The sequence below is a fragment of the Sander lucioperca genome, chromosome 8 (genome assembly GCF_008315115.2).
Source record: "Sander lucioperca isolate FBNREF2018 chromosome 8, SLUC_FBN_1.2, whole genome shotgun sequence".
Classification (NCBI taxonomy): Eukaryota; Metazoa; Chordata; class Actinopteri; order Perciformes; family Percidae; genus Sander; species Sander lucioperca.
In genome coordinates, this window is record NC_050180.1 from 20,915,149 (window position 1) to 20,941,498 (window position 26,350).

Genomic DNA, 26,350 nt, shown 5'->3' on the forward strand with positions numbered 1-26,350 from the left:
GGACATGTTTTTGCTCACCGAGGAGGAGTCAGCTGGTTGACTTCCAGTAGCTGCCTAGCCACCGCCTTCTTTCTGCCCCCCTCTTTTCCTCCTCTCCTCCTCTTCCTCCTCAGCCGCTACTGCAGCAGCAACCCGGCGCATCCTGGATCCATGAAGAAAGCCCCCCTGCACGGCACGTCCCCCGCCACGATGGGCCGCAAGCTATATAGGCTACTGCGTTGATGTGTTGATATTGAGATATTTCAGTTATCAAATATGAATCATGCATTTGATATTTCTGGCCACTTTGCTCGTCAGCATCCTTTCGCCTTGGCTTCATCTATCACTAGCGTCATCCGGTATGTATTGCAATAGCCTGCTGGCTTTTTTGTCACTTTCATCAAATTAAGCACACCTTTCACTTTATGTGTTGAGCTAAAATAATATCGGACGATGTACTGCAGGTGCACATCATCGCGCAAAGACATTTGATTTATTATGCGGCGTCTACAGCGTGATGGTGCATGAGGCAGACTACAGCCTCTCAGCATCTTTTGTTCAGCTTAAAAATTTGTGCTTTTTCTTATTTGTGAGTAACATATTTGAATTAACAGTCGCTGGGACCTTTTTACTTCAAGTGCATGATATTATCTGCTATGTTGTCTAAGGCTATTTGGATTAATATTGCATAATGGTCACTGCATCATCTGTTTGATGCAGAGTCTCCACTTTGGCAATAAGCATATAAAAGTACCTTTCACTGAAATAAAGCTCTTTATATTCTGTATTCTAAATCAGTCATATGTGGTTGTTAGTATACGACCGCATGAACAGTGTAATCACAGTGAAGCCGCGGCCACTTGCCTCAGTATTATCAATGTGTTTTTATAAATGAAGGATGACAGCTGGCTCTGTGTGTGTGTATGGGTGTGTGTGTGTGTGTGTGTGTGTGTGTGTGTGTGTGTGTGTGTGTCAGGTTTTTCATGTCTGTGCGGTGGGAATTGTCTTGCAGTTTCTCAAGGAGTAGAGGACAAGGTTGAGAGGGACGCAGTGCCAGCCCTGCTGAAGCAACAGGCAACTGCAGCACCTGCTACAGACAACACAACACACCATGCAGTAGAGCATGTGATCACCTACCCCTCGCGGTTGATCTACTACCTAAACGAGGACTCGGAGAGTACCTACCATGACCTGGACACCCGGATCAAGAACCAAGCCACAGAGGGGCAGGTAAGCCAGCATCGAGGAGGGATGGGTGAGGGAGATTGATGCTGGGATGTGGGGATAAGTTATTTCCTAGAAATAGCATGCTGTGCACGCTGTGTGGTCAAGGTTTCAAAGTTTCAAATCCAGATTATGGCTCGTATTAAACCATAACCCTGTCTTAAATGTCATTTTACTGCACAGAGTCAGACAACACAAAGACACCCATCACATGCAGCACATTAACATTATTATGCGTTTAAGAACTGGAATGATGCCAGAGCGACCATGCTGAAGGAAGAGTTTCTTTCAATATACCTACTGCATTACCATCTGCCATTTATTTGCCACATCTATTATTTGTCCACTGTGCTGTAGACAATGTTGAAGGTGGACTCTTGAGGATATTATATTCGTAGACTGCTATAATCTTATACTTTGCATCATCTGCAGTGACGACTCTTTTCTCCCTTAAAGGCAGTCCACCTCGCCCAAGCCAGTTTCCAGTTAGAGGCATTTGGCTCCAGATTTGCTCTGGATCTAGCATTGAACACGTAAGTCCTTCTTATCCCATCTAACTACAGTAATTCATGTTCGCTAAAACGATTGGTTTTAGAACTAGTCAGCTGCTGTGGTCAATAAAGGAGAATTCCAGATGTTGATCTCTAAGCAGTTACAGGGGTCTACTTTCTGTGTTAACTTTTCGGTCAGACTAAAGATGAGATTGTGAAATTATTAATTCTCCAAAATCTCTACAACTGAGGTGGCAAGTGCAAAGTTGGCCCAACTCATAGAGTCACAATAGCCACATTTACAGGAAATACACCAGGTTGAAATAAGCCGGAATTTCCCTTTAATCCCAAAAAACTTCTAGACTTGTTTGAACTTCCAGTGAGCGTGATTTTCCTGTCTCTCACAACAGTGACTGCCATCAAGGTCATGTTGGCAGTAATGTGGAGATGGATGAAAATTGCAGAACGTCAGTATTTTTATTCATCCCGGGTTAATGACAAGCTGTGTAAACCTTCCTGCCATGAAAGATCCACATTGACGGTCTCTATATGGATATTATAGAAAATACCGTAGCATACTGTACAAAACATTATGGAGCATCAAAGGAAAGTTGTGATTTAGCTTTTTTTTTCATAATCAGGGTTTTTGCTGGCTCAGAATTTTTTTTTTTGGGGGGGGTGGGGGGGTTGGGGAAGCAGTTAGCATCGGTCTGCGTACACTAAAGGCAACGAGTCTGTGTTACCTTTTTGACAGAAATCTATGCATTTTCCTGTTATTTCTGACAATTTGAATAACAAAAATGTATATTATGCGTAAATGAAACCCAAATTAACAAAATTGGTTAAAAAAAAATATATTAATATTTAAATATATTCAAATCATATTCAAGTTTATGTTCTGCTTGTTCAACGTTGTTTGGTAAATTGCTCTTGAACACATTTAGAGAGGATTTGAATTGCCATTTTTATTCTCAATTCTTATCGTTTTGTTGCTGGGGATTTTCTTTTGGGGCTGGCTAAAACCTCTTTGGGGGGTGGCAAAAATTCCTCTATGCAGGAAAAACCCTGATAATGCAGGGCTGTTTAGTTGTACTAATTAAGATGTAGGCCTAATGTAAACTAAATGTGCACTTTGTACTTTGTAGGAAAAGTTTAACAAGAATAAAATTAAAACAATGATTGGATTGGAGAAAGACACAAAAAACATGCTGATACATCAAACATAATATCCTTAAAACATCATGAAGTAGGTTGACTATTTTAGTCTGGCATCAAAATGACCAGAAACAGCAAGATACTGACTTTAAGCAACAATATGTGTCATAGCTAAAAACAAATTGCCAACACTTGTGATTCCCGTCTGACTGTCGTTTGTAAATGATATCTACTATTATATGTCAGATCCGTGATTAATGCAGCGTCAATCGACGATGATGTAATCAGGGAAACTGTAATTGAATAGGTCAGTGCGCTACTTTCCAGAATCCTAGTTTCCAGAGTGCTAAGCGCAATCTTATATCAGCTGCCAGACTACAGACAGACTGTTTAAGAAAAGGATTTGGAAAACCAAAGTCTCTATTTTTAATAAGGTTTAATTGGTTTGCATCAAAATCAGCAGGGAGACAGTTACTCTGTTGTCTGTGATCACTGTCCCATTTGGAGACACGAGGCCCCGGACACTCAATGATATTGATTTACTGCCCTCACAAAGTAGCCGGTCTACATGTGTGAAGGCTTAATGTGCATGTGTACAAGGACTTTAAAATGCTGATTGAATTCCAGGTCCTTTAATGTGATTTAAAGCTGGATTATGTTATACAATATTTTGATGTTAGTGAGTGCTGTTGCTGTTAGATGTTAAGACTCACACATTTGGATTTTTAGTCTATGTGCTGGTATTCAGTCTCTGGTTACTTTAGAGTGTAGTTTCATCACCTTAGCAAAATAAAAATTGTGGAAATTTTACCACATTGGTTCAGGACATTTGTATTTACTTTAAAAGCTGTAGACACACAGTAATGAAATGAAATTACTCTGGATGCTCTGCAATCTTTGTAGTGGTTTGAGCATCATCTCAATGCCACTGTAGAAACCTACAAAGTGCAGATTTTAAGAGAGTCTCCAGGAATTATGAATTTGCTATTAAACTCTATGTTGTTAGGAGACCACATATCTTTATTGAAGACTTGATGCTGATGTATCTTTGTGTACATGTATTGTTAAAGGGTAACTACTGTTTTTTTCAACCTGGACCTACTTTTTTTTTTCAACCTATTTTCCTATGTTTTTGTGTCTAAGTGACTAGTGGGAACAACAATCTTTGAAATGAAAAAATAGGGTCCAGGTTGAAAAAAAACTGTAGTTACCCTTTAAATAGCATAGGGACAGATACATGACGAAGTGAACTCTCTCGTCCTGTCATTCCCAGCTCACACAATCACACGTCATGTTGGGAAGATGTTGTCCTGTACCATTATCAGACATTCAGCAATCACCACATAATACAGCAGCGGCTCTTCACAGTAGCAGGCTTGAAAGTGTGACCTTGATTCCCAGCTGTTTGCTTGTACTGTAGGTTATCTGTGAGACACACGAGCTAACTTCAGTGTGTGCCTTTTTTGTGTGAGAACAGGGGTTTGAATTCTGCTTGGTGTTGTAGCTGCGACAGTACTGATCTAAATATAGATAGGTCTGCAACCTGCCAATGGCTGCTACTTTATCTGCTCACCTCTTACTGTACCTCGGACTACAAACCAGCAAGCATTTTTTTGCCACTGAAAAGATGTTTTTTCAGTTGATATAAATCATATATTGATAGAATTAAAATATGAATGAGAAGAAAAGTGAATAGGTTTAGTGCTGCTTCTTCAGAGCATCTCCATTTATTTAGACTTATTATTTCCATGTGTTAGAGGTATGAACAGTAATGACAAGTGTCACTATTGGATTCAGAGCTGCATTTGATCGGGCACCCAGATGTAAGAACTAAAAACCTGCAGTTCTTTTGGTCCTCCCTCTCTTCCTCCCCTTTCTTCGCTGCTGCTGCATTGTAGCACTCAGTCTCCTGTGAACTGAGAGACCTCAGGGCAGGACTCCCTTCTCATGGCCTCAACACACTTTCACAGCTCTCACAGACATTTCAAACACACATCGATGCACTTACGGTCTCTTTACACCTCCATGCTCTGCAGTGCTGCCCACACACACACTCACACACACTTATACAAACACCATTACACTCTTAGTTTGGCCCACTGTCCTAGCCCTGCCTCATCTGTCACGTTATTATTAGCACCTCACTCAGGAATCTCTAACAGATGCCGCTCATCCTCGACTCTCCTCTCATAATGGTGCTGTTCCTTCTAACATGCCGCTGAGCATCACTCAAAAATGTGCTGGTGTTACAGAACTAGATCCAGCACTTCAACCTTTTTTCTTTTTTCTTTTCTGCTGCTACGCCACTACATGTCCACGGAGAGGATGATGTGTTTTATTTTTTTATTTGCAAGGTTACTCGAGAAAAAAAGAAAAACGCCATTGTGGCAGAAATGGCAGTCTCTTGAAGTCAGCTGTCAGCTAACATATTGAGTGTGTGAAATGGTGAGGAACGCTGACTCGAGTAGCTGGAACTGCCCGGGAGGACTGTTGTGTTCAAGGTGAAGCCGAGGCCTCACAATCATTTATCACGTTAGGCTTCATTGGCAGCTTTCAGACAACGTTAATGTTTCGGTTGCTGTTGTGTGTGCTGTTACTCAACCAGTGATCTAATTTTGGGAGATTTGAGGAAGAACCATCTTCTGTACATGCACTTGTGTAAAATGTAGTTTCACAATGCTTGTTTAAGATCCTCTGTTTCACTTCGATAACTCAAGGGCGACTTTGCAAAATGTGTGAGTAACTGTGCATCCTGTTATGAAAGTATATATTGGGTTAAATGTGACATCATTTTTCCTGAGGGCAGGCAACATTTAACATATCCGCCGCACTTTTGAGATACCATGGGAGTGTTTGTGCATGCTAATCCAGGCACAGCGGTGATGAGTGTTCTTGTTTAAATGCTAGCCAAAGCACTACTCACCGCTAGTTGAAAACCACAATATGTGAGTCAGAGAAAGCAAAGGCAGGCAGACTCTTCTGTGTTTTTTATTGTCACTGCATCACATCCATCCACCCTAACCAAACTACAATCTCTGTTTTTACAGTGACTTGCTGTCTTCAGATTATGTTGAGATCCACTATCAGGCGGGTAAACCTGTTCAGTCAAAGGTAACGTCTTTTCTAGATGTGGCTAAAATGTTACAGTGAACATCTTCCTTGTTTTGGTGAATCTGTGTCTGAGTTTCCTTCAGCTGCTGTTTTTATTTTGTACAGTCACAAACATTGTCTGTGTAGCAAAAGGCAGACATATGCTTGGTCTCAACTTTAGGAAACAGGCTTTGCAACAAAAGACAGGAACAGATGTGAGGGTTGATTTCCTGTAAATCAGTTTGCTTGTCACCTTTTATCATCAAAACTTCTGCAAATTGGTAATCAAATTAACACTGCGACTTTCACGAGTCATCCAAATAACTGCAGTTACATCCAGGATGTCTTCTTTGCAGACTAAGAAAAAGAATAAAATGTTCAGATGGATGGATGGATAGATACAGTAGATAGATAGATAGATACATAGATAGATAGATAGATAGATAGATAGATAGATAGATAGATAGATAGATAGATAGACTTGCATAGGTAGATTAAAATGTGAAAGTACATGATTTTCATAGAACAGAAGGAAAGGAGATAGATAGAGGGGGGAAAAAACAGGTTGGGAATGTGAGCTAGTTGCTGCTGCTGCTGCTGCTGATTCAGGCCCTGGGTTGGGCATACCGTAGCTGAATCAGCAGGGTTTTGCTCTCCTGTAGCCTCCTGCTGGAGCTCTGGTCACGTGACAAGGGAGAGAAAGCCTTCTGCAGTATCAGTGCAGCGTGGGATGGGTGAAGTGAGAGTGTGAGAGTGAGAGAGAGAGAGAGAGAGAGAGAGAGAGAGAGAGAGAGAGTGAGAGACGGGGGTGAATGTCCTCTGCTCACCCTGGATCTGACAGCTGAGTCACAGATAGTGCCAGGATCTACCTTGCAATGTTTTAACTTCACATCTTCACAAGCAAAGACCCCCTGCAGAAATGCATTGCAAATGTGCCAAACCTGGCATCTGTGAGACAAGCTGTTACCTCCTCTGAGAGGTTAAAAAATTCAAACACATGATAATTAAGTAAAAAAATACGACACATCACAATCTGAGACATCATCTGTCAACATATGCACAATTATGTGTAGTGTGCTGCCAGTAATGCTGATTTATGGCTGGGGTTTGCTGTGATGCTGCATTAGCACCGTGTCTTCTTCCCTCAGGGCGGTGAGCACTGTTACTACCACGGCCAGGTGAGAGGGAACGATAACTCCCACGTGGCCTTATCTACCTGCAACGGGCTGCAGTAAGTGAACAGCAGAGTTGTGTGTAATCCTTGCCGTGTTCAGAATATTTCTGGATACACTCATCTCTGCTCCTCAGCTCCTAATGACTCAGTATCGACTGCCTTCTCTCTCTTTTCTACTCTCTCTCTGCCTGGCAGTGGGATGTTTGACGATGGAGTCTATGTGTATCTAATTGAGCCCTTACAACAGACTCATTCAATCGTAAGTGCTTCCTGTCGCAGAGAACTAAAATATGTATTGCATAAAGGTTTTGACTCACTCATCTCCACCTCTCACACACACCACCCTTTGTAGATGCTGAGGATATCCTAATCACTCCAAGGACATTCCTGTTTTTAAAGGAAGGAGATGAGACAATGAAGCACTGTCTAGCCATTTTATACAGTCTATGTGTCCAGGAAAGTAACTGAGTACATTAGCTTATATACTCAATTTGGACATTGTAATGTTTATAGGTTTTAAACAAACATTCAGTATTTTATATATGAGATGTGATGTATGTTCAACTTCTGTTCATACTAGTCATGTTAATTCTAGATTGTTAAGCTGTATTAGATAAGCGGTTATGTTAAGTATTGTTGTATTGTTTTTTATTGTTTTGTTTTTTCATTAGTGTCAGTAGTACGGCTGGACAATATAGTTGAAATCAATATCAGGATAATAATAGGGATTTTTATGATTTCAGTATGCATCATGATATGAAACATTTATGTAAAATCACATCAAACTGATGTCCAAAGCAGTGCACTGTTATGCATTACATGACACCAAACTCTTCATATGTGTAAAGCACTGAACTTTGCTTGTTATTCGTTTCATCTTTCTCAAAATCATTTATTTGTCCAACATAATTTGATCATATCATCACAATACTAGTCTGCTAAAAGTCATTAAAGGGATAGTTTGGCATTTTGGGAAATAGGCTTGTTCACTTTCTTGCCGAGAGTTACATGAGAAGATTAATAACACTCTCACAGCAGTAGGATAAATATGAAGCTACAGCCAGCGGCCGGTTATTTTAACTTAAATAACTTAGACTGAAAGTAGGGGGAAACAGCTAGCCTGCCTACCAGCCTCCAAATTAACACGGTATATCTTGTTTGTTTAATCTGTTCAAAAAGTTTAAAAACAACAATTTTCCGTTTTATGAGGTTGCTCTTTTTGGACTATTTCTTAGCCGAGAGCAGTGATTTCCTGGAGCCTTGTCATTGCCGTGAGGTTACCAGGCAACCAGCAGGATGTCACTTCACCAGGTCAAGAAATAATCCGGCCCATAACCTCCCGTAAAATCACAAGATGCTGAAGATTACACTTCCTTTTTTATATGGATTTATTGAATGAGATACAACTTGTTAATTAGTGAGCTTCAGAACTCCTGGTGGATTTTGTTCAGACAGAGCCAGGCTAGCTGTTTCCCCCTGTTTCCAGTCTTTATGCTAAGCTAAACTAACCTTCTGCTGGCTGTAGCTTCATATTCAGCAGACAAACATAAGAGTGGTATCAATCTTCATAATCTGTTAACACTTGTTTGCCTCACCCCTGCAGGATACAGCTGCAAGGCCTCACAAACTAAGAAGAACAGCCTCCTTTCAGTGGAACAATGATTCAGAGGAACAGAGTAAGTGTTTCCATCACTGTCATCCATCATCTTACATAACCTCTTCAATCAGTCCTCCACCTCTGACCATCACCACACCTCTCTCGACCCTGACATGGCCTTCGCCGTATGTGTGTTCACCACAAAACAGCAAAAGCATGGCGGCAAGTAGTGCTTCCACGGCTTGTTTTTATAGAGCTTTAAGAAAACGCAATTTCAATGGCTGTTACAGCCTAACATTTTATAATATGTAATTTAGATTGGTGAGAAAGCAGGATTAAACTGGAATGAATTTTACAATTTAATGTCTCTACTTTAGTCTATCATACTTAGCGTTATTTAACACAGTACTTGGACTGTTCGTTATTTATTTAAGGGGCCACCGGAGGAGTTTTGGGACCTTTAGGCTAAAAAGACTTGACCCTCCCCTCGTCAGTAAAAAATTTCTCTGACCCTCCAAAATGATTTGAAAAAGAGGCATGACCCTCCCCTTATGTGCTAGTTTGCACTTAGCAAAGATGTACATATGCCAATTGATTTTTTACAACCATGACATACACAAGTTAACCTCTGCATTCTCATCTTACACATCACACTCCTCTGTTATGGTGTGGTGGCCATTTCAGTAGATTTACTTACTAACATTGTTGTTGGAAACACAATAAGCATGGAAACTAAATGCACACTTTCTGCATTACTGCATTACTTCAAATACTAAGTTACTCCTCTAGTAAACTAGTTTTCACATTAAATAAAACAATAAAACATTGAGACCATTCAGCAAAGGACACTGGGAAATAACAAATTCAACACTGGTTGCTATGGACTCGTCACTAGGCTTTCCCACTAGGCTATATTTAGCACATAGGTAAAGCTGCCGAAGCTGAACATTATATTCCAAAACATATATGTTTATTTTTAAAGCAGATTTTAAATTACATTGTAACAATTTAACAATTCACCCTTATGAAATCCAATCGCGGCACAGCTGTTTTGGAACGCAATAGACAGACGGTGGCGGGATGCCCCGACACTTAAATTCAACTAAAATGCAGCAGTGAACAATCAGTGTTCAACCTACAGTCTGTTAAGATGCCTCTCAAAACACAGAAATAAAGCACAGTCACACCATAAAACATTAAGACACATTGAGAAAAAAGATCTGTATTTTGCCGTAATCCAATGACACGGAAAAAAAAAGTAATCCACAGCGATCAGTAGATCCACAAACAGAGTCACGGTGTATCCAGCAGGCCTATACGAGCGTCACATTCACCAGCCATCTCCAAACAGGTGAACGAGGCCTCTCCATTTCGCCGTTTAAACAAAGTGGAATAAACGTATAAAAGTCCAAATCTACACAAAACCCGTAATCAATTAGTAAGCTGACATCACATTTATATACATGGCATTTAGGAAACCTTTATTGCAAGGTTGGCACGGCAAGATGTCCATGTTCATTTTTTGCGTCCTGCTGCTTTTTTTACTAAAGCAGTATATGAAATCTGATGTATTACCTACCACCATTTAGTTGTTTTGTGTTATTTAAGATATGTATCTTTATCTTTATATTATATCTGGTCATGCCAGATGTAATTATTCCACTAATTTTTTAAACAATGCAATTACCCGTTTCAGCCACCAGGTAGCCACCAGCAAACTCATGGGTCAGATAGCAAAGGAGGGCCGAGACTAACTCCGGATTTCCACTGGATGCGGAACGTCTGCGGACCGGCTCCGCTGCAGAACGGCCGCGTTATCCGCCGTCCGTCAATACCCACTAGGTCCGGATTTGTTGCGGCACGGCTGCGGTCATGACTGACAACTGTAGTCACGAGGACCCACAATATCTTGTTTGTTTCTGTGCTCGACTACCTCTCCCGCACTATCTGCTGTGTGCTGAATTGCTGCGGAGCTCTCCGGCGTCCGGCAAAAATAGAAACTCCGCGTATCTGCTCCGGAGGTGCCGCCGCCGGAGCTGGGACGCAGTCGGAACGCCAACCGTTCCGCCAACCTAATGACTCTGCTGACGTTCCGGAGCAGATCCGCAGCCGTTACGCATCCAGTGGAAATTGCCGGTAAGAGCTACATGGAAAAATATGCACCAAACAAGCCACTTTGAAATGTAGCTGTTTTCATAAATACAAAATTTGACAAAAAAATTTTGGGTGACCCTCCCCTCAACAAAGAATAAAAAGACATGACCCTCCCCTATTTTCCTCCGGTGGTCCATTCCATAAATACTGAACGGTCCCTTAATGGGAAATTAAGGGAAATTCCATTTTTCTGGGGGGGAAAAAACATTAAAAAAAAAAACCACATCTCTTGGGCTTTAACTCACGAAAGAGGCAAACCCAGTTGTAAATATGTGAGTTGAAGTGTCACTGTTTCCTTGTGTGTGTTTCAAGTTGAGGACGAAGAGCAGCTCTTCTCGGAGCTGGATGACTTGTCCTGGCTGAAGCGCAGGAAAAAGCGAGCAGTAAGTCTCTGATCTCACGTCTCTCTGAAGTGATGCTAAAACATTAGTTCACCCACCCTTGAATGGTTATACAATGAATATAAAAACATTGCAGTTGAGAACATGTTCAAAGTCTAACTTGTGGTCACAATGGGACTATAAAGACAACACTCCACTCCTGATAATTGCTGGTGTGTTTTTATTTTGCAGATGCCTCGCAGTGTATTTGAGGAGATGAAGTATTTGGAAATCATGATTGTCAGTGACCACAGTATGGTATGTAGCTGATAGTTTCTCAGATAAAAAAAAAGAAAACTCATCTATATTTGAGACCTTTTTCCCACAAGAGGGAGCAGTGAATGCAGCACATTATATTGAGTGAGCGCCATCAAATCACTGCAGCTTATTTATCTGTGTTGTTCTTTCTTTGTGCCTGCAGTTTAGACGACACAGGACCAAGCAGCACACAAGGAATTTTGCCAAGTCAGTGGTGAATGTTGTGGATGCTGTGAGTAAACTCTTCAGTTACCCTGTGTATGTTTTATATAGATCCACTTCAGAATTTACATACACACAATTATTTGTTTTTTATTTGCCACGTGGCTCTAGGAGTGGCAGTGTCAGTCGATCCACCACTTTGGTCCAGGCTGAAATATCTCAAAAACTATTGGATGGATTGGCATGACTTTTTATACAGACATTCATGGTCCCCAGAGGATGTATCCCAATGACTTTGGTGATCCTCTGACTTTTCCTATAGCCACTAGTAGGTCAATTGTTTCACTTGTCCTGTAAAATATCTCTACATCGACCGACTTTTGGTACAGACATTCATTTTCCCCCAAAGCATTAACCCTAATGACTGACTATTCCTCTAACGCCACCAGCAGCAACAACAAGACACCATTTTAGTTTTAGTTTTCTTTTGTGCTAACTAGCAAACGTTAGCATGCTAACATACTAAACTAAGATGGTGAACATAGTAACCATAATAGCGTTTTGGCATTGTTATTATGATAATGAGCATGTTAGGATGCCGACATTAACATCTTGCTCAAAGTTTCGCTGTACTCATACATACAACACATTGACTTACGTACACGTAAAAATACTACTCTGTAATAATACTCTGTTACAAGTAGAAGTCCTACATATCAGATTTCACATAAGTAAAAGTAAAGAAGTATTAACTGCCAAAATTTACTGAAAGCATTAAAGTAAAAGTACTCATTGGGCAGAATGGTCCCATTCAGAGAGTTATTATTATATATATCATATTATTAAAATATTATCACTGATGGTTTAACACGTAAGTAGCATTTTAATGTTGCAGCTGGTGGAGGTGGAGCATATTTGAACTACTTTATATACTGTTGGATAGTTAAATGTATAGTGCAATATACATTAGATTTTACAATAGTTTTGTTTGTAAAATCTTAATCTGTAAAGTAACTCTGGCTGACACATAAATGTAGTGAAGTAAAAAGTAAAATAGAAGTAGTAGAAGTTTAAAGTAGCATTACATTGAAATAATCAAGTAAAGTAAAAGTATGTCAAAATTGTACTTAAGTGATCAACTTCTTTCTTTCCGCTAATGCAGCCTAACACAGCTGTAAGCATGGCTGTAGACTCTTAGATTTGTTTCTTGTTGTTTGGTGACAGCAGAATATAACATTTCACCCATGATAATGTAGCCTATATGTTGCATACAGTACAACACAGAGGCATAGCGACAATGGTAGCTGCCAAATATGTCTTTAGTGTGTGCACCTGTTGATATATTAGTACAGCTGTAGTCTATATCCACGACGTTCCACTTGCGGGATTGGTCCGGATGTCACTCTTTACGGCCGGATGTCCGTTACCTTCCACTTTCTTTGTGTTTGAATTTTAAACTTGGTCGATTTTATGAGGACTATGGTTAACTGCTCCTCAAACCGAGACAGCCAGCTAGACTATCTGTCCAATCTGAGTTTTCTGTTGCACGACTAAAACAACTTTTGAACGTACACATGTTCCACCAAGACAAGTTCCTTCCCGAGGCTATTTTGCAGAGGCACCGTTGCTCCGTCCGGCGCATAGATGATTGTGATTGGTTTAAACAAATGCCAATAAACCAGAGCGTGTTTTTCTCCTATCTCGTAATGCTGTGTGTACTAGCCAAACCCTCCTCCGCAGCGCTGTGGAGGAAGGTCTGGCAGTGCAAGACTAGTACAGCTGAAGACCTCCTCATGTGTCATGATGGAGTACATCTCTCTAACCCTAGAGTCGGCCCCCTAATTGTCTTAATGTTAGTCTTTATTGCATTGTGCTGGTATTTGCTCTGTGTCCTCATCACGTGCATTAACACTCCCCTGTTCCTCCTTTTCCTCAGTGTGCTGCATCCCCTCATCTGTCCTCCTCAGACAGTACAGATCCAAATTCACACCCAGTGTTGTTCTCCTCTCCCTGTGCTGTTGCTGCTGCTCTCTCTCTGCCTCTCGCTCTGTCTGCCTTTCTTTATTCCTCCCCATTCACTGCACGCTTCAATGGCAGATCTTCAAAGAGCAGCTACATACACGTGTGGTGCTCGTTGCTGTGGAGATCTGGACGGACAAGGATCAGATCCCCATCAGTGTGAGGCCGCTGGAGATGCTGCGGGATTTCTCCAAGTACCGGCAGCAGAACATCAAGCACCATGCCGACGCTGTGCACCTCTTCTCGTAAGTTCTTTATTTAAACTAAATATGTTTCCATCACCCTTTGGTGCATCTTCTGTATTAATATGGATTTTTAGCCAATATCTAAGCTTTATTTGCAATATTTAGGTATTCTTTTGAATTTCCAGCATGTTCTTGTTTTTTTTATGTGTTATTTAAAAATTTGAATAAAACAGGTGGACGTAAACTTACTGTAGAATACTTTCCATTGTATTTTTTTATTTTTTTTATTTTTATCTTATGGAAGTGTATTTTGTAAATATATAAAAATGCAAGCACAATGAATAATATGGAAACATCCTTGTCAAAGTACTATTTAAACCGCCCATCTATGTTTAAGTTAATTTTATTATTATAGTCAAATTACGTGCCTTCTAGAAGATTTTCTTTTCTTTTCTTGCTCTTCATTCCTACCGGGTGCCATTGTTTTATCATTGCTGTATTTTATGTTTTTTGTACTCCGTACTGTGTAATCATGGCCGGGAGTCAATACAAATATGAACCTGAATCTGCAAACACTTCTGAGACCCAAAGTATGTACAGTAGGCTGGATGCAATTCAGATAGCTTCTGCATGAAATAACTAACCAATATCTTAGTTTGGCATTATTTTCCTACAGCCTGATCTATGCTTTGACATTGTTAATATTCGCTCTCTGGTATTGAAACAGCACTGTGTCCACAGGAGTAGGTAGTTAAGTAAAATATTGGGTTAATCTGACCTTTTGACTCTTCTGATCCTCTGTGATGTTTTTTATCTTTCAGCTGTTATTCATGTATGTCTCTTTGTCTTCCATCATTCTTGTAGAAATGCGACCTTCCACTACCGCTGGAGCAGCGCTGCATACTTTGGAGGCATGTGTTCTGTGAGCCGAGGAGTAGGGGTCAATGAGGTCAGATTTGCTGATTTGCTGAACACTGAGCATCACCCTGTATCGCAGAGACTGACTGCAGGTGAATAATCCCTGGTCTCTGCTGTGTCCACAGTATGGCAACAGCTTGTCCATGGCAGGGTCTCTATCCCAGAGCCTGGCTCAGAACCTGGGCATCCAGTGGGACCCAGCATCCAAGAGAAGTATACATGAAAAACACATTCTTATCTCACAGCTAGTTTAAGGGCAGGCTATTCAGAGCCAAAATCACAGCATTCAGATTATTCAAAACATATTTTTCTTCACCTCTAGTTGTATTTATCCTGCAGATGGTTTTATTTTTAAGTTACTTTGGACAAAAGTGTCAAATGAGTGTAATGTAATTTGCTAAGGTTTTGCGATACCATGCACTTTGGCTGTTTTTTTCCCCCTTTTTTTTGATGTTTTGTAGAAAATAGTTCTCAATAAAACTGTCCACAGAGAAGTCTGTGGTTCGACCTGATTAATTAGAGAAATGGTGGTTACAAAGGCATGTTTCTTTTGAATTTTGGGCTTTCAGCATCGGAAATTCAATAACCCTCCATTACATTGGCATGTTAGCAGATATCCTAAAACTTCAGCAACTAAACCAAATCCTTTGGCATTGCTAGATACCTCTAGGCGTAAGTAGGCTATGCAGTTGTTTTGTGTTGTATCTTATAAGTATGTTAATGGACTGAATGTAAGACAGTACATCTTTTTGACATCTTACATTTGAAAAAGTAAGGGTTATCTCAGATTTTAGGTTTAGAATCTTAAATGTCTTTATCATTTAAAGCAGGACATGGTGCCTATAAAACAAAAAGATGCCTTTTGACTGGACCAAACTGTCTCTTGTCAACTCTTGTCTGTGCCAGAATTGACTGATTGTTTTGGAAAACGTGGTCCAAAAGTAGACTTTCAGTCAGGCTGGAGAAGGATGAATTATGCCATTTGTTTTAAGATCACAGTGCTTAGTGAAGCTCAACCATCAGAGAGATTATTTTTATGGTCTCAAAACTGTCTGAGAAATGATTGTTAGTTTGTCAGTGGAAAATAGAATTATTCAGCTGAAAGCTTTGGAAATCAGGTGCTAAATCCACCAATTTAATGCTGATTCTCTTTGAGATGACGAAGCAGAAATACAATCATTGTATTTAAAATACTTGTCTTGAAAAACATCTTAGTGTGTCTGTTTCTTTCTGTGCATTTCTCTCACTGTCTGTTTCTGTGTTTGTCCTGTCCTCTTACTTTTTTTTGCAGAGGAATGCGGTTGTGTTGACCCATGGCCTGGCTGCATAATGGAGGACACTGGGTAATGTCCAGTATATCCCTGAGAGAGAGAGACACACACACACACACACACACACACACACACACACACACACACACACACACACACACACACAAGAGAGGGATAGTGGAACAATTAGAGATGCTTGTTTATGGTCAACCAATAATGTAGTCGGGGAGTTTGAGAATGAATGCAGAATTGGTAGATACATGTTCTGTTTTGATACTGATAATTCAAAATCTTGCCAGTCAACCCTTTTGTTTTTTTGTGTAAAACAATTTTTAACCAAAGATAGTCAAAAAAAGTCAGTTAAAGAATATACTAATCAGTGAGCCCATTTGCACCTGGTAGATACAGACTGCATGTTAATATCAGGTATAAATGGGGTCAGTATGCTTTTATCAACTACTGTTATTTGAAAAAGTTGACAAAGGGGCACAGCAACATTATATACTCAGAAGAGCACCAGTAACTCTTTCTACGTCCCTGCATATGAAGGCATGTCATTGCTGTTTTTTGTTTAATCATAGCAATTCATTTTTCTGTTCACACATAGGTGTTGTCTGTCATTTGCTTACACTGCATCTACAATTCAAGATAGCAGTTGTGTAAAATAAATGAACCAAGAGCTTAATTTGACATAATTTTAATGTAGACTGATCCATACTTTGACCTTGTTCTCATAATATTCTGACAGTATTTCACAGGGTATCTACAGGTCTTAAAAAGTCCTAAAAAGCATTGTATTTTGTTTCCTGAGAAGGTATTGAAAAGACTCAAATTGAATTTACAAAGGTCTCAAATATGTTCTCTTTCCTGTCGTAGGCAGTTAGTTCTAAAATGTTTTTGTATCTGATTGCGGGCTGTCAGGAGATGTAAAAGTAAAAGTGTGATTGTTTCGAACAGTGGATTGTGCAACAATCCTTTTTTGTAGAGTTCACAAAAGACTTTCAGCAAACACTGCCACTACCATTAGCTACATCACCAAAATAAATTCTCATCAGTGTGAAGAATTTGAGAACATATACAGTAAACATTAATAGATATCAGTAACAGTAGTCCGTAATGAATAGCTTAATAAAGATAAGCTGTGTGTGAGATGTCTTGCTTATGGTGACAAAAAAAAAACACTCATAATGAGAGCGGCTCAACAGACACATGGCACCCGACAGCATTTTGAACCATGCTTCCATCCTCACTGATCGACACTTACACTTCTTGTTAATTATCACTTGGTTTTCTATCTCTTCAGAGTCCAACATCCACGGAGATTTTCCAAATGCAGCATCTCAGACTACAAGGAGTTCCTTTTAAAAGGTGGAGGCTCGTGTCTGTTTAACAGGCCAACCAAGGTTAGACGCTCACAACTCTGCCCCAGCTGTCATGAATCACACATATGCTCCATCCTTTACACTCTCCTGTCTTCTTCTGTTAGCTGTTTGAGGCAACAGAATGCGGTAATGGATTTGTGGAAGTGGGAGAAGAGTGCGACTGCGGAGCGAGAGCAGTGAGTTTCTTTTACTTCAGAATGTCAAATCTGTTTGTTGTCGTCTGTGTGTTCAGAAGGATGTAGCTCTTCCCACTGTTTATTTCCAGGAGTGCTACAAGGAATGCTGCAAGAAGTGTTCCCTCGCCAATGGGGCGCACTGCAGTGATGGCCCGTGCTGCAATAACACATGTCTGGTATGAGTTTGGTCTTTTCTCAAAGTTTTTTAGCACAAAATATTTATTTTGTTTATTTTATACCTCTGACTTTTATCTTTCCTTTTCCTGCCAGTTTTATCCACGAGGTTACAGTTGCCGCTATGCTGTGAACGACTGTGATATCTCAGAGACTTGCTCTGGGGACTCTGGACAGGTGTTGCACTGTTACATTTTTTTTGGTTTCAGACTTATTGCATATTTTATTATTGCATGTTTAAGGTAATGTGCATGGTTATGAAGAAGTCTAATGTTTGTCACTGTTTGCAGTGCCCTCCCAATCTTCATAAACAAGATGGTTACCTCTGCCAGGTAAACCAGGTAAGCAGACTAATGACATTAAAAAAAGGAGCAGTCATGCATCAGAATAGCAGTTTGGGAGCAGCTGACTGAGAACATATTTACTATCTTGTTCTTTTCTGTCTGAAGGGCCGCTGCTACAACGGAGAGTGCAAGACAAGAGAAAACCAGTGTAAATACATCTGGGGGTCAAGTAAGATTAATATTCCTTTTGACTCACATTAGCTCGTATTAGTGGAGTGTCAGAGTATCGTCATACAGAGACTTGCTGTGGTCAGTGCTGGGCAGTTCACGCCTCTTCTCTTTCCCTCAGAGGCTGGAGGCTCTGAGAAGTTCTGCTATGAGAAGCTGAACACGGAGGGCACAGAGAAGGGCAACTGTGGAAAGGATGGAGAAAAATGGATCCAGTGTAGCAAACAGTGAGTTTCAAAGGAAGACAAATCAAATGAACTATGGTATTTCCTTATACATGGCAGCGTGACAGTACTTTATATTTCTACATAGAGGCAGGGCTTTGGTATCATTATTTTCTTTTATTACTGACAACAAAGGAGATTCATGTTGTTTTGAAGCCAACCAATAGAAGGCAACAGAGGGCACATAGTTTACAGGAACATTGTCCCTAAAAGCATTTGCAAGCCCAGCCCATATACTTGCAGTTGGAGCTTTCCTGTTTTGATTTGCAGTATTGTTTTGGCAGCAAGGTTCTCTATTTACATCCATGTTGCGAACCAGGGCCACTGTTAAACATAAGAATGAATTAAGAATGCTTTCCACAACTGAAAACAAATTGAATTGCTTACTGTGAGGAGACTGTTTGGAAGTAACTGTAACAGAATAAATCATCTAGTCATAGTAAATATAGAGGACTCAAAAGCAGTTGTTAAAAGACAGGTGTTAAGACAGGATTTGAAAGTGATGATAGATGGAAGAAAACCTGACAAGTCAAAAGGTATATTAAGTTGACGATTGGCGTCTGTACAGACTTCTCTCTGTTGTGTTTTCAGTGATGTGTTCTGCGGTTACCTTTTGTGTTCCAACATCGGCCGCAACCCACGCGTCGGAATGATGAAAGGAGATATCACCCCAGCCTCCTTCAACCATCAAGGCAGACTGGTAGACTGCAGGTAAACACGTGTACTATATAATAATGTCCTGGAAACTATAGTCTGCAGTCACGTTTTTATCACTTTTGGTTACATTTTCCATGTATGAATTTTTGCTCACTCCCCCTTGCCTCACCTCCCCTCCTTTCTTATATTTCTCCCACTTTTCCTTTCTCCTCCGTGTCCTCACAGTGGTGGCCATGTCCTTTTGGATGATGACACTGATTTAGGCTACGTGGAGGATGGGACTCCCTGTGGGCCGTCAATGATGTGCCTTGACCGCAAGTGTCTGCCCATCCAGTCACTCAACATGAGCACCTGCCCTAGTGGACCTAATGGACAGGTGTGCTCTGCCCATGGGGTGAGTCCTGATGCAAACTTACCCACAATTTACGCTTATCTCGTTGTGGTCTATCCAGGCTTAATAGCATTTGCTATACAGACATCACTTAAGTAGACAGGTCCTTTATTGAGACATCAACATAAACTGGACAAATGCTGCCCACTCACTGTAATGTAACTGTTTTTTGTTGTTGTGTCCAGTGAGCCACCATGCACCAGCACCCTGGCACTGACACGCTTACATGAAATGCAGCCATCCATAATATATAATAATTAGATAAATTAGAAATACACTTTTTTAGTATTCTACCTTTCATTATGAAATGCAGCTCAACGTGTTTCATGTAAATTGTTTTAAAAACTAAACTAAGCTAATATTCAATAAAAGGAATGCTACAATTTGCTTAAAAACAAGATTTAAAAGGTTCTGTAGCTCTCGATATATTTCTTGAAGGCACACAGGTGTTTTCAATCCCTCTGGCTGATTCAACCTCTATTTTACAGTATATGACGTCACCAAACTCAGCTAACTAATATGAGGTGTAAATTGTCTGCACATGCAGAGGTCTAATCAGGCAACACAAGTGAAAACACCTGTGTGGTTAGAATTTACAGAAGCTGCATGTCATATATGTGCAGGCTACTCCATAGTTGTTGCCCATAGTATGAATGGTCCATTTGTATTAGCGTTAACTGTTGGTGCATTTAATGCTTCAAAGGCTTTATTAGCTATACCTGTTTGACAAGTCAAAATGTCCTCTGTGTGAAAGTTATGTCACTTCTTCAGGTCTTTTTCACAGGAGACACAGTCAGGTGTAAATAATAGAATTAACGATGGCTGAATTCCATTTATATGCTTTTTCAGGGTCCTGGTATTGTGCATGCTGGCTCACTGTCATGACATACCGGGACAGAACAGAGCCATATTTAATGTTATTAGTAGCACCTGTGCTACTACTATCACATGTCATAATGTCTGCTGTGAGAACAGCTTTTTGGGTTCCAGCACACTGTGGTTCATCCAGCCGTTGTTGTGTAATTCAATCAATTAGATTCAGTGCTGCCTATAGAGCTGCTCTGATGTTGTTTGCATAATTATATCTGTCTTTACAAAGCTGACCTGGCTAAAATGCCATTGTAGAGCTGTGATAGAATTAATCTAGATCCAGAAATGTGTCATTATCTACCTGTTACAGTGTAGTAAGTGTCTATGTGGGAGCCTGTGTTAACTGTGGATGAACAATGGTTCCCAAAAAGTACCAGTGTATCAGCACCTTTTATTTACAGCTCTTCCTTTCCCCTCCTCACCTAATCTATTTCTGTCTGATCTGTACAGGTGTGCAACAATGAAGCCACATGCACCTGCGACACCACCTGGGCGGGGACAGACTGTAGCATGCCTGACCCGCCTAAAGAGCCTGAGGCCACTCAGGACGAAGGACCCAAGGGTCGGTTTCCACCTCTTTCAACCTCTGGCGTCTGATAGAATGAATAACACACGCTTAGGTTTACTGATTTAATCTAGCCAAGATTCACGCTGACTTATAGACTGTGTTTTTGTTCTTCAATATCGCAATGTCATTCTCAGTCACACTGTTAGATCGTGTAAAATGGCGACTGAAGGACAATATAAAAGCAGTGTTACATTTGTTTAGCTTCAGAAGATGAACAGGATGGGGGTGGCGGTAAAGGGGGTGGGAAGCGTCACAGAGGGAACCGTGTCACTTCATCCATGACTCTGAAGCAGACGCCTGCTGTTTGTTTTTGACAGGGTGGTAATAATGCTCCTTTTCCCTCTGCACAGTGAGCGTGGCCACTAACAGGCTGATAGGGGCAGTAGCAGGGACCATTCTGGCCCTGGGGGTGATTTTTGGAGGCACAGGGTGGGGAATAGAGTAAGCATCTTTAACCCTTTCACAGCTCTTCCTCTCATAGTGGTGCCTCAGTGTGCGGGCGGTCTCGTGAGCCGGCCTGAGCCCGTGTGTGCGTCCCGGTGGCTTTGTGTTTTCTTGTGTGTTGGTGATGACCATATAATTGTTATGTGATTGGATGTTTTCAGTGTTGTGTGATTGATTGATGGATTCCCTCTCCTCCTCCTCCCCCTCTCCTGCCTCTACCTGTTGTTCCCCATTACTACAAGCCTATTTCTTCATATTCCCTCTTCTTCTTCTTGTCCCTTTTCTCTATCTTATTCTTAGTCGTTATGTGGTTGCTCCTGTGATCCTCTCCTTTCTGGGGCATGTGGGGCATTTAGATGGAAAACAGTCCTGAGAAGTGTCCAGTTAGTGACCTGGCTTGTCAGTCAGTGGTAGGCTGTGTGGTGACTGGGACCCCTAAAAACATTTTCTACTGCTCATACTGCAGACCACATATACATATCACCTGTCAATCTCTGTTTAATTAAACCTTTATAGTGATGGATACCCAGGGTCTAGTCTTCCGCACAACCTTCACAAGACAAACCACTGATAATCACTACCTTAACTGACACCAGATACATAAAAATCCCAGGGCCTCTACTTCATTATCTTCATATTACACACTAAAGGGGGCATGCAAAATACATTCTCAGATTCAGTCATTTTACTGTAACAGTACTTATGGTTATGTTTTCTGTTCCATGTGAAATCTTCATTGTATAGTTACGTGTTATTTATACAGTAAGTGAGTATAGAAACTCATGTCTTTTTCCCCATAACCCTTTACAGGTCCTAGTGCCACCAATCTAATAATAGGCTCCATCGCCGGAGCCATCCTTGTGGCTGCCATAGTGCTGGGGGGGACTGGATGGGGCTTTAAGTAAGCAACACGCCGCATGCCTCTCCTGCTGTAACTCTAGCATCCCTGCTGCTTCTAGACACCAGGGTTTGACCTCCTGCTACAGAATATGGACCCCAGGGTGGACAATACACAAACATATATCTGAACTGTTCAACTTCATCCAGTGTTCAGTCCTGGTTGTTATAGGAGAGGATGTGGATAGATATGTGAAGGGTGATTTGGAGAGACACTGGGCTCCATGTGGGGGTCGTCTGTTGATCTGTAGCAGAACCTCAAACTGATTGGACGGGCAGAGCTCAATGCCTGACATGCATGTTCAGTCCTGATAACAGAGGGAAAAGAATACTTTTAATAATCAAAAAAAAAAAGCTTGTGTATGCTTGTACTGATAAAATGTCCTCTCTGAAATCCAAAGATAGGCCTCTATTATATCTCTTGGTATCGAGGAAATGTACTTTATTGTACAATAGATTAAAAAAGTCCAATCTACCACTGATTAGCCTGCTGTCTTGAGCAACAGGGGTGTTACACATCTTAATCTAAATAGGCCTAAGAGACAACTCAGAAATACAATCCTGCAGCCACCAAAGCATGCCAGGTAGCAAAGCATCATGGTTGTCACCAAAACAAAAAGAAAGAAAGAAAGAAAACAGAATAAGAAACATTTCTGCATGTTGACTTGTTGATTTGGAGGAGGTCAGTTCATTGCACAAAGGCTGAGCCAAACCCAGAGTGATTTGGTCCAGGGTTGTCATGCTCTCATCACTTCCATGATCTTTTTTCTCAGTCCGTTACTGATTGAGGGAGAGACTTTAAATGGAGTGGTGAGAGCGACAGAGAGAGAGAAACAGAAGCCAGGACCCTTTTTGTTGGCTGCAGCCTTTGTGCCATGGCTGGCCACACCCACCTAAGATGGCCAGGCTCCGCCCTAGAGCAGAGCAGGACTCTTGGACCCCGCCCACACCAGCTGCCATTGCTGCCTGCTTCACAGACCTGGTACAGACACGGCACATTGCACTGCATGAACCACGCACAGCAATAGTGCCACCTTCAACTGGCCTACTATTGGAACAGGTGCATGACAGAGTGATAGGAGCCCCACAACAAGCCACAGTACGGGGAGGTTATGCATCACTCCTGTTGTCGTCTTTGTTGTTGTCCCACTGTTGTGGTAGTAGTTATTGTTGTTGCTGCTGCTGCTGTGTCTGTTGTTTATGTGGTTGTCTCCTCTTTCCCTCCTCTATAGAATATATTTTATGTTAGCTCTTTCTTCCCAGATGGTTATGTTTTGAGTGGAACTAATGTCTTTCCCATCCAAACTGGTAATGAGACATGTCTCCTACACTTCTTTACCTTGTAAACTAACGTTGCACGCACAAGCCAGTCAGCAGTTGTCGGTGAGAGGGCAACAGAGGACATTTATATTCATAGACCTTCAAAAATGTATTTATTAGCTCATCTGAATGTAGGCTTTATTGTTCTTTTGCTCAATAAACTGGGTGAAGGTTTTCATTTAGGTCATTACTTCTAACTTAAGTTAAATAAAAATGTATTAGTATTGTGTATAAGAAAGTAATTTTACCATACTGTCAAATTATCATGAATTGGGATGTAAAGGTTTGTGAATATAAATACTTCTGATGGCATCTTTGCAGTCAAGGCCAAACTGGCTCAATGTGGACCAGCCTTTCCTCACTTCAATGTCTTCAGCATTATGAACTTGAAGTCCTCAAATAATGATACAACCATAGAGATCCTTTTTATTTTCCGCTCTTGAATATACCAAAAAGAATTGTGTGTGGCATTTTACTTGCGAGTCTACTATTGTAAACTGAGGCGATGAGTGTGGATGCTTGTCCAGGTTGCACTAGCTGTGTTACATACGTGGTTATAGCACACACTGACTCCTGTTTCTTGTCTCCATGTAAGAAATGTGAAGAAACGGCGATACGACCCCAACGCCTCAGCCATTTGACCCAGGGAGAGATGGCAATTGACAGACGGACTCCTCCAAGGCTTCCTTAGTTGGCTACCTGACAGCTGGACTGCACTTATTGCTGCTGATCTTTGGCATTAGATATACTTGAAAAAGACATAGTGGACATTTTAACAAATTCCATCGTAGTGACTTTAGAAATGCAGCCTTTTCAACTCCACCTCACCCATGTAACAAACCCACACCCCCACCCTGATCTCTAGAGTGACAGAGCTCCTCTTCCATCCTTTAGTGCCAGTGCACAGGCGTTCAGGCGGAATCCACACCACTTTCTCACCTGGCATGATTATCTGCACAGAAGTGTGCTGCTTGCTGGCCCCCTGGCATGAAGAGCCCTCTCTGCAGGGCTCTGCATGGCTACGAAAGCTATGAATATACCACAAAAAAAAAACATACAAAGAGAAGAAAAAAAACGGAATCATCTAATGCAGGAGATAGACCTCGTTAAAAACCAAATCCAGTTGAAAGCCGGTTAAAGCTCCTATAGCTCACGTTTTAGGTGCTGTAGATGATTAAAGAGGCTCCAGGTGAGGACCCATAAGGGCAGTGCAGACCACATAGTGAATGCACACACCCCAAATTGTACATAAATAAGGAGTTCAGGTTTGGAATTAACAGCATATTTTACAAAGACATCAATTGCTTTTGTTTTTTATCTTAGCATGTTGTATAGCGGGTGTTTTTGGCAATGTTATTTAAAAGAATTGGAGATTTGGGCCAAAATTGTAATCGCATGCTGCACAGCCTCCTGTGATTGTTTGGGCGGAGGTCAAAGGTTAGATTCAGCGGACAGAGTCGCCGTGGTTGTTGAGGAGAAGCATGTCAGTTCTAGAGGAATTCAGACTGATATGTCCGATTAACGTCACAGACCCCCCCCCCCCTCCCCTGAAGTATCTTCTACAGTGACTCAAAGGCCAAAGAACCAATCACCTGAACATATGGATGTTGTTGCACACAGAACACTTTCCCCTCTGTCTGCAGCCAGTGGTGCCTCTCCTACTGCTGAAGGCATGAAGTCTGTCCATGCAGGTGCTCCCCTGTCCAGCCAGGTCTTACGTAACAGTCCTCAATAACACCCACTATACTGGCTTAACCTTTTTGCTCTCATAAACTCTTAGTAGAAATCAAGTTCAGCTCAACTGGTAACGCTGCATGCAATCACTATAGTGGGCTTATAATTCTATATGGGAGTCCCCAAAATCCGCAAGAAAAATATGCTACAAAAGATAGGTGCATGTCAACAACAAAAACATTTAACTTTTATTTACTATGCAAAGAGAGATATTGCACAAACGTATGGGGAATAATGATATCAATGTAGACATGGAATTACAAAACCATTCTGCTAATCAGCTAATCTTTTGTATTTGGCCACTCCACGTCTCATTTCACTTTGCTTCAACATACTCCAACTATGAATGGACAAATAGAAAAAAGATAATTATTAATATTTCCAATGAAAAGCAAGAGAGCAACCTTTTACATTTGTGGAACTGAAAATCATTTTTGTGTGTTTTTCATCCGGTCTGATGTTTTTAATCTCACACATGCACACACACGTACACAAACACGCTGTATGGTGCCTGTACATTTTGAGGCCTGAACAGTTTCCTTGTGCAGGGCTATTATTTTCAGTCCAGCTGATAGTTGGTGTGTTCCAGGTGCTGCCATAGCACTGGCATCGTTGTAATCCTCCATGTTACTCATCATCTGGTGTCCCTCTCTCACTGCATCATGTACAGTTGGACCGATGAATAAACTACTGACAAATTTTTTTTGAGCGTTTGTGTTTTTCCCTGCCAAATCATCACTGAACTGATTTTATTTACTTTGTGTGTGTACACTTCACATGAACAAGTACCAATTCAAAAACATGTATGTTGACTGGCTCGTTGCCTGCGCGTGCCGAATAGGTTTCGTCTATGGCTGTAAGGAACAGTGGGCGCCTGGGTAGCTCACCTCGACACAGCGGCCGCAGGTTTGACTCCGACCTGCGGCCCTTTGCTGCATGTCATT

The 26,350-nt window shown here is 41.1% G+C and overlaps 1 protein-coding gene across 5 annotated transcripts; it reads left to right on the forward strand.

Annotated features, from left to right (window-relative positions):
- Window positions 1-26,108, forward strand: LOC116047984 (disintegrin and metalloproteinase domain-containing protein 23). 5 transcript variants are annotated; one of them, XR_004104538.2, is made up of 27 exons: window positions 1-338; window positions 956-1,209; window positions 1,660-1,736; window positions 5,897-5,960; window positions 7,088-7,170; window positions 7,309-7,372; window positions 8,717-8,789; window positions 11,177-11,247; window positions 11,437-11,502; window positions 11,666-11,734; window positions 13,762-13,928; window positions 14,733-14,817; window positions 14,912-14,999; window positions 16,078-16,129; window positions 17,361-17,460; window positions 17,544-17,615; window positions 17,705-17,791; window positions 17,886-17,966; window positions 18,080-18,130; window positions 18,239-18,302; window positions 18,423-18,528; window positions 19,117-19,236; window positions 19,408-19,576; window positions 20,894-21,005; window positions 21,362-21,452; window positions 22,266-22,356; window positions 24,268-26,108. XR_004104538.2 is itself a non-coding variant. In XM_031297060.2 (26 exons), the coding sequence occupies exons 1-26, from the start codon at window positions 263-265 to the stop codon at window positions 24,311-24,313; spliced, it is 2,388 nt and encodes a 795-aa protein (XP_031152920.1). In that variant the 5' UTR covers window positions 1-262; the 3' UTR covers window positions 24,314-26,108. The 5 variants fall into 5 exon arrangements, 4 of the variants coding, with proteins under 4 accessions (XP_031152920.1, XP_031152911.1, XP_031152926.1 ...); XM_031297060.2 differs by lacking the exon at window positions 22,266-22,356; XM_031297051.2 differs by lacking the exon at window positions 21,362-21,452 and having other exon boundaries at window positions 2-338.
- The last annotated feature ends 242 nt before the right edge of the window (window positions 26,109-26,350 follow it).

Bases quoted from the DNA above. Each gene is read 5' to 3' on its own strand.
- LOC116047984 (XM_031297060.2), top strand. From the start codon at position 263: ATGCATTTGATATTTCTGGCCACTTTGCTCGTCAGCATCCTTTCGCCT. The intron at 11,248-11,436 runs GTAAGTCTCTGA...TTTATTTTGCAG, and splicing joins AGCGCAGGAAAAAGCGAGCA to ATGCCTCGCAGTGTATTTGA. The intron at 18,303-18,422 runs GTAAGATTAATA...TCTTTCCCTCAG, and splicing joins TAAATACATCTGGGGGTCAA to AGGCTGGAGGCTCTGAGAAG.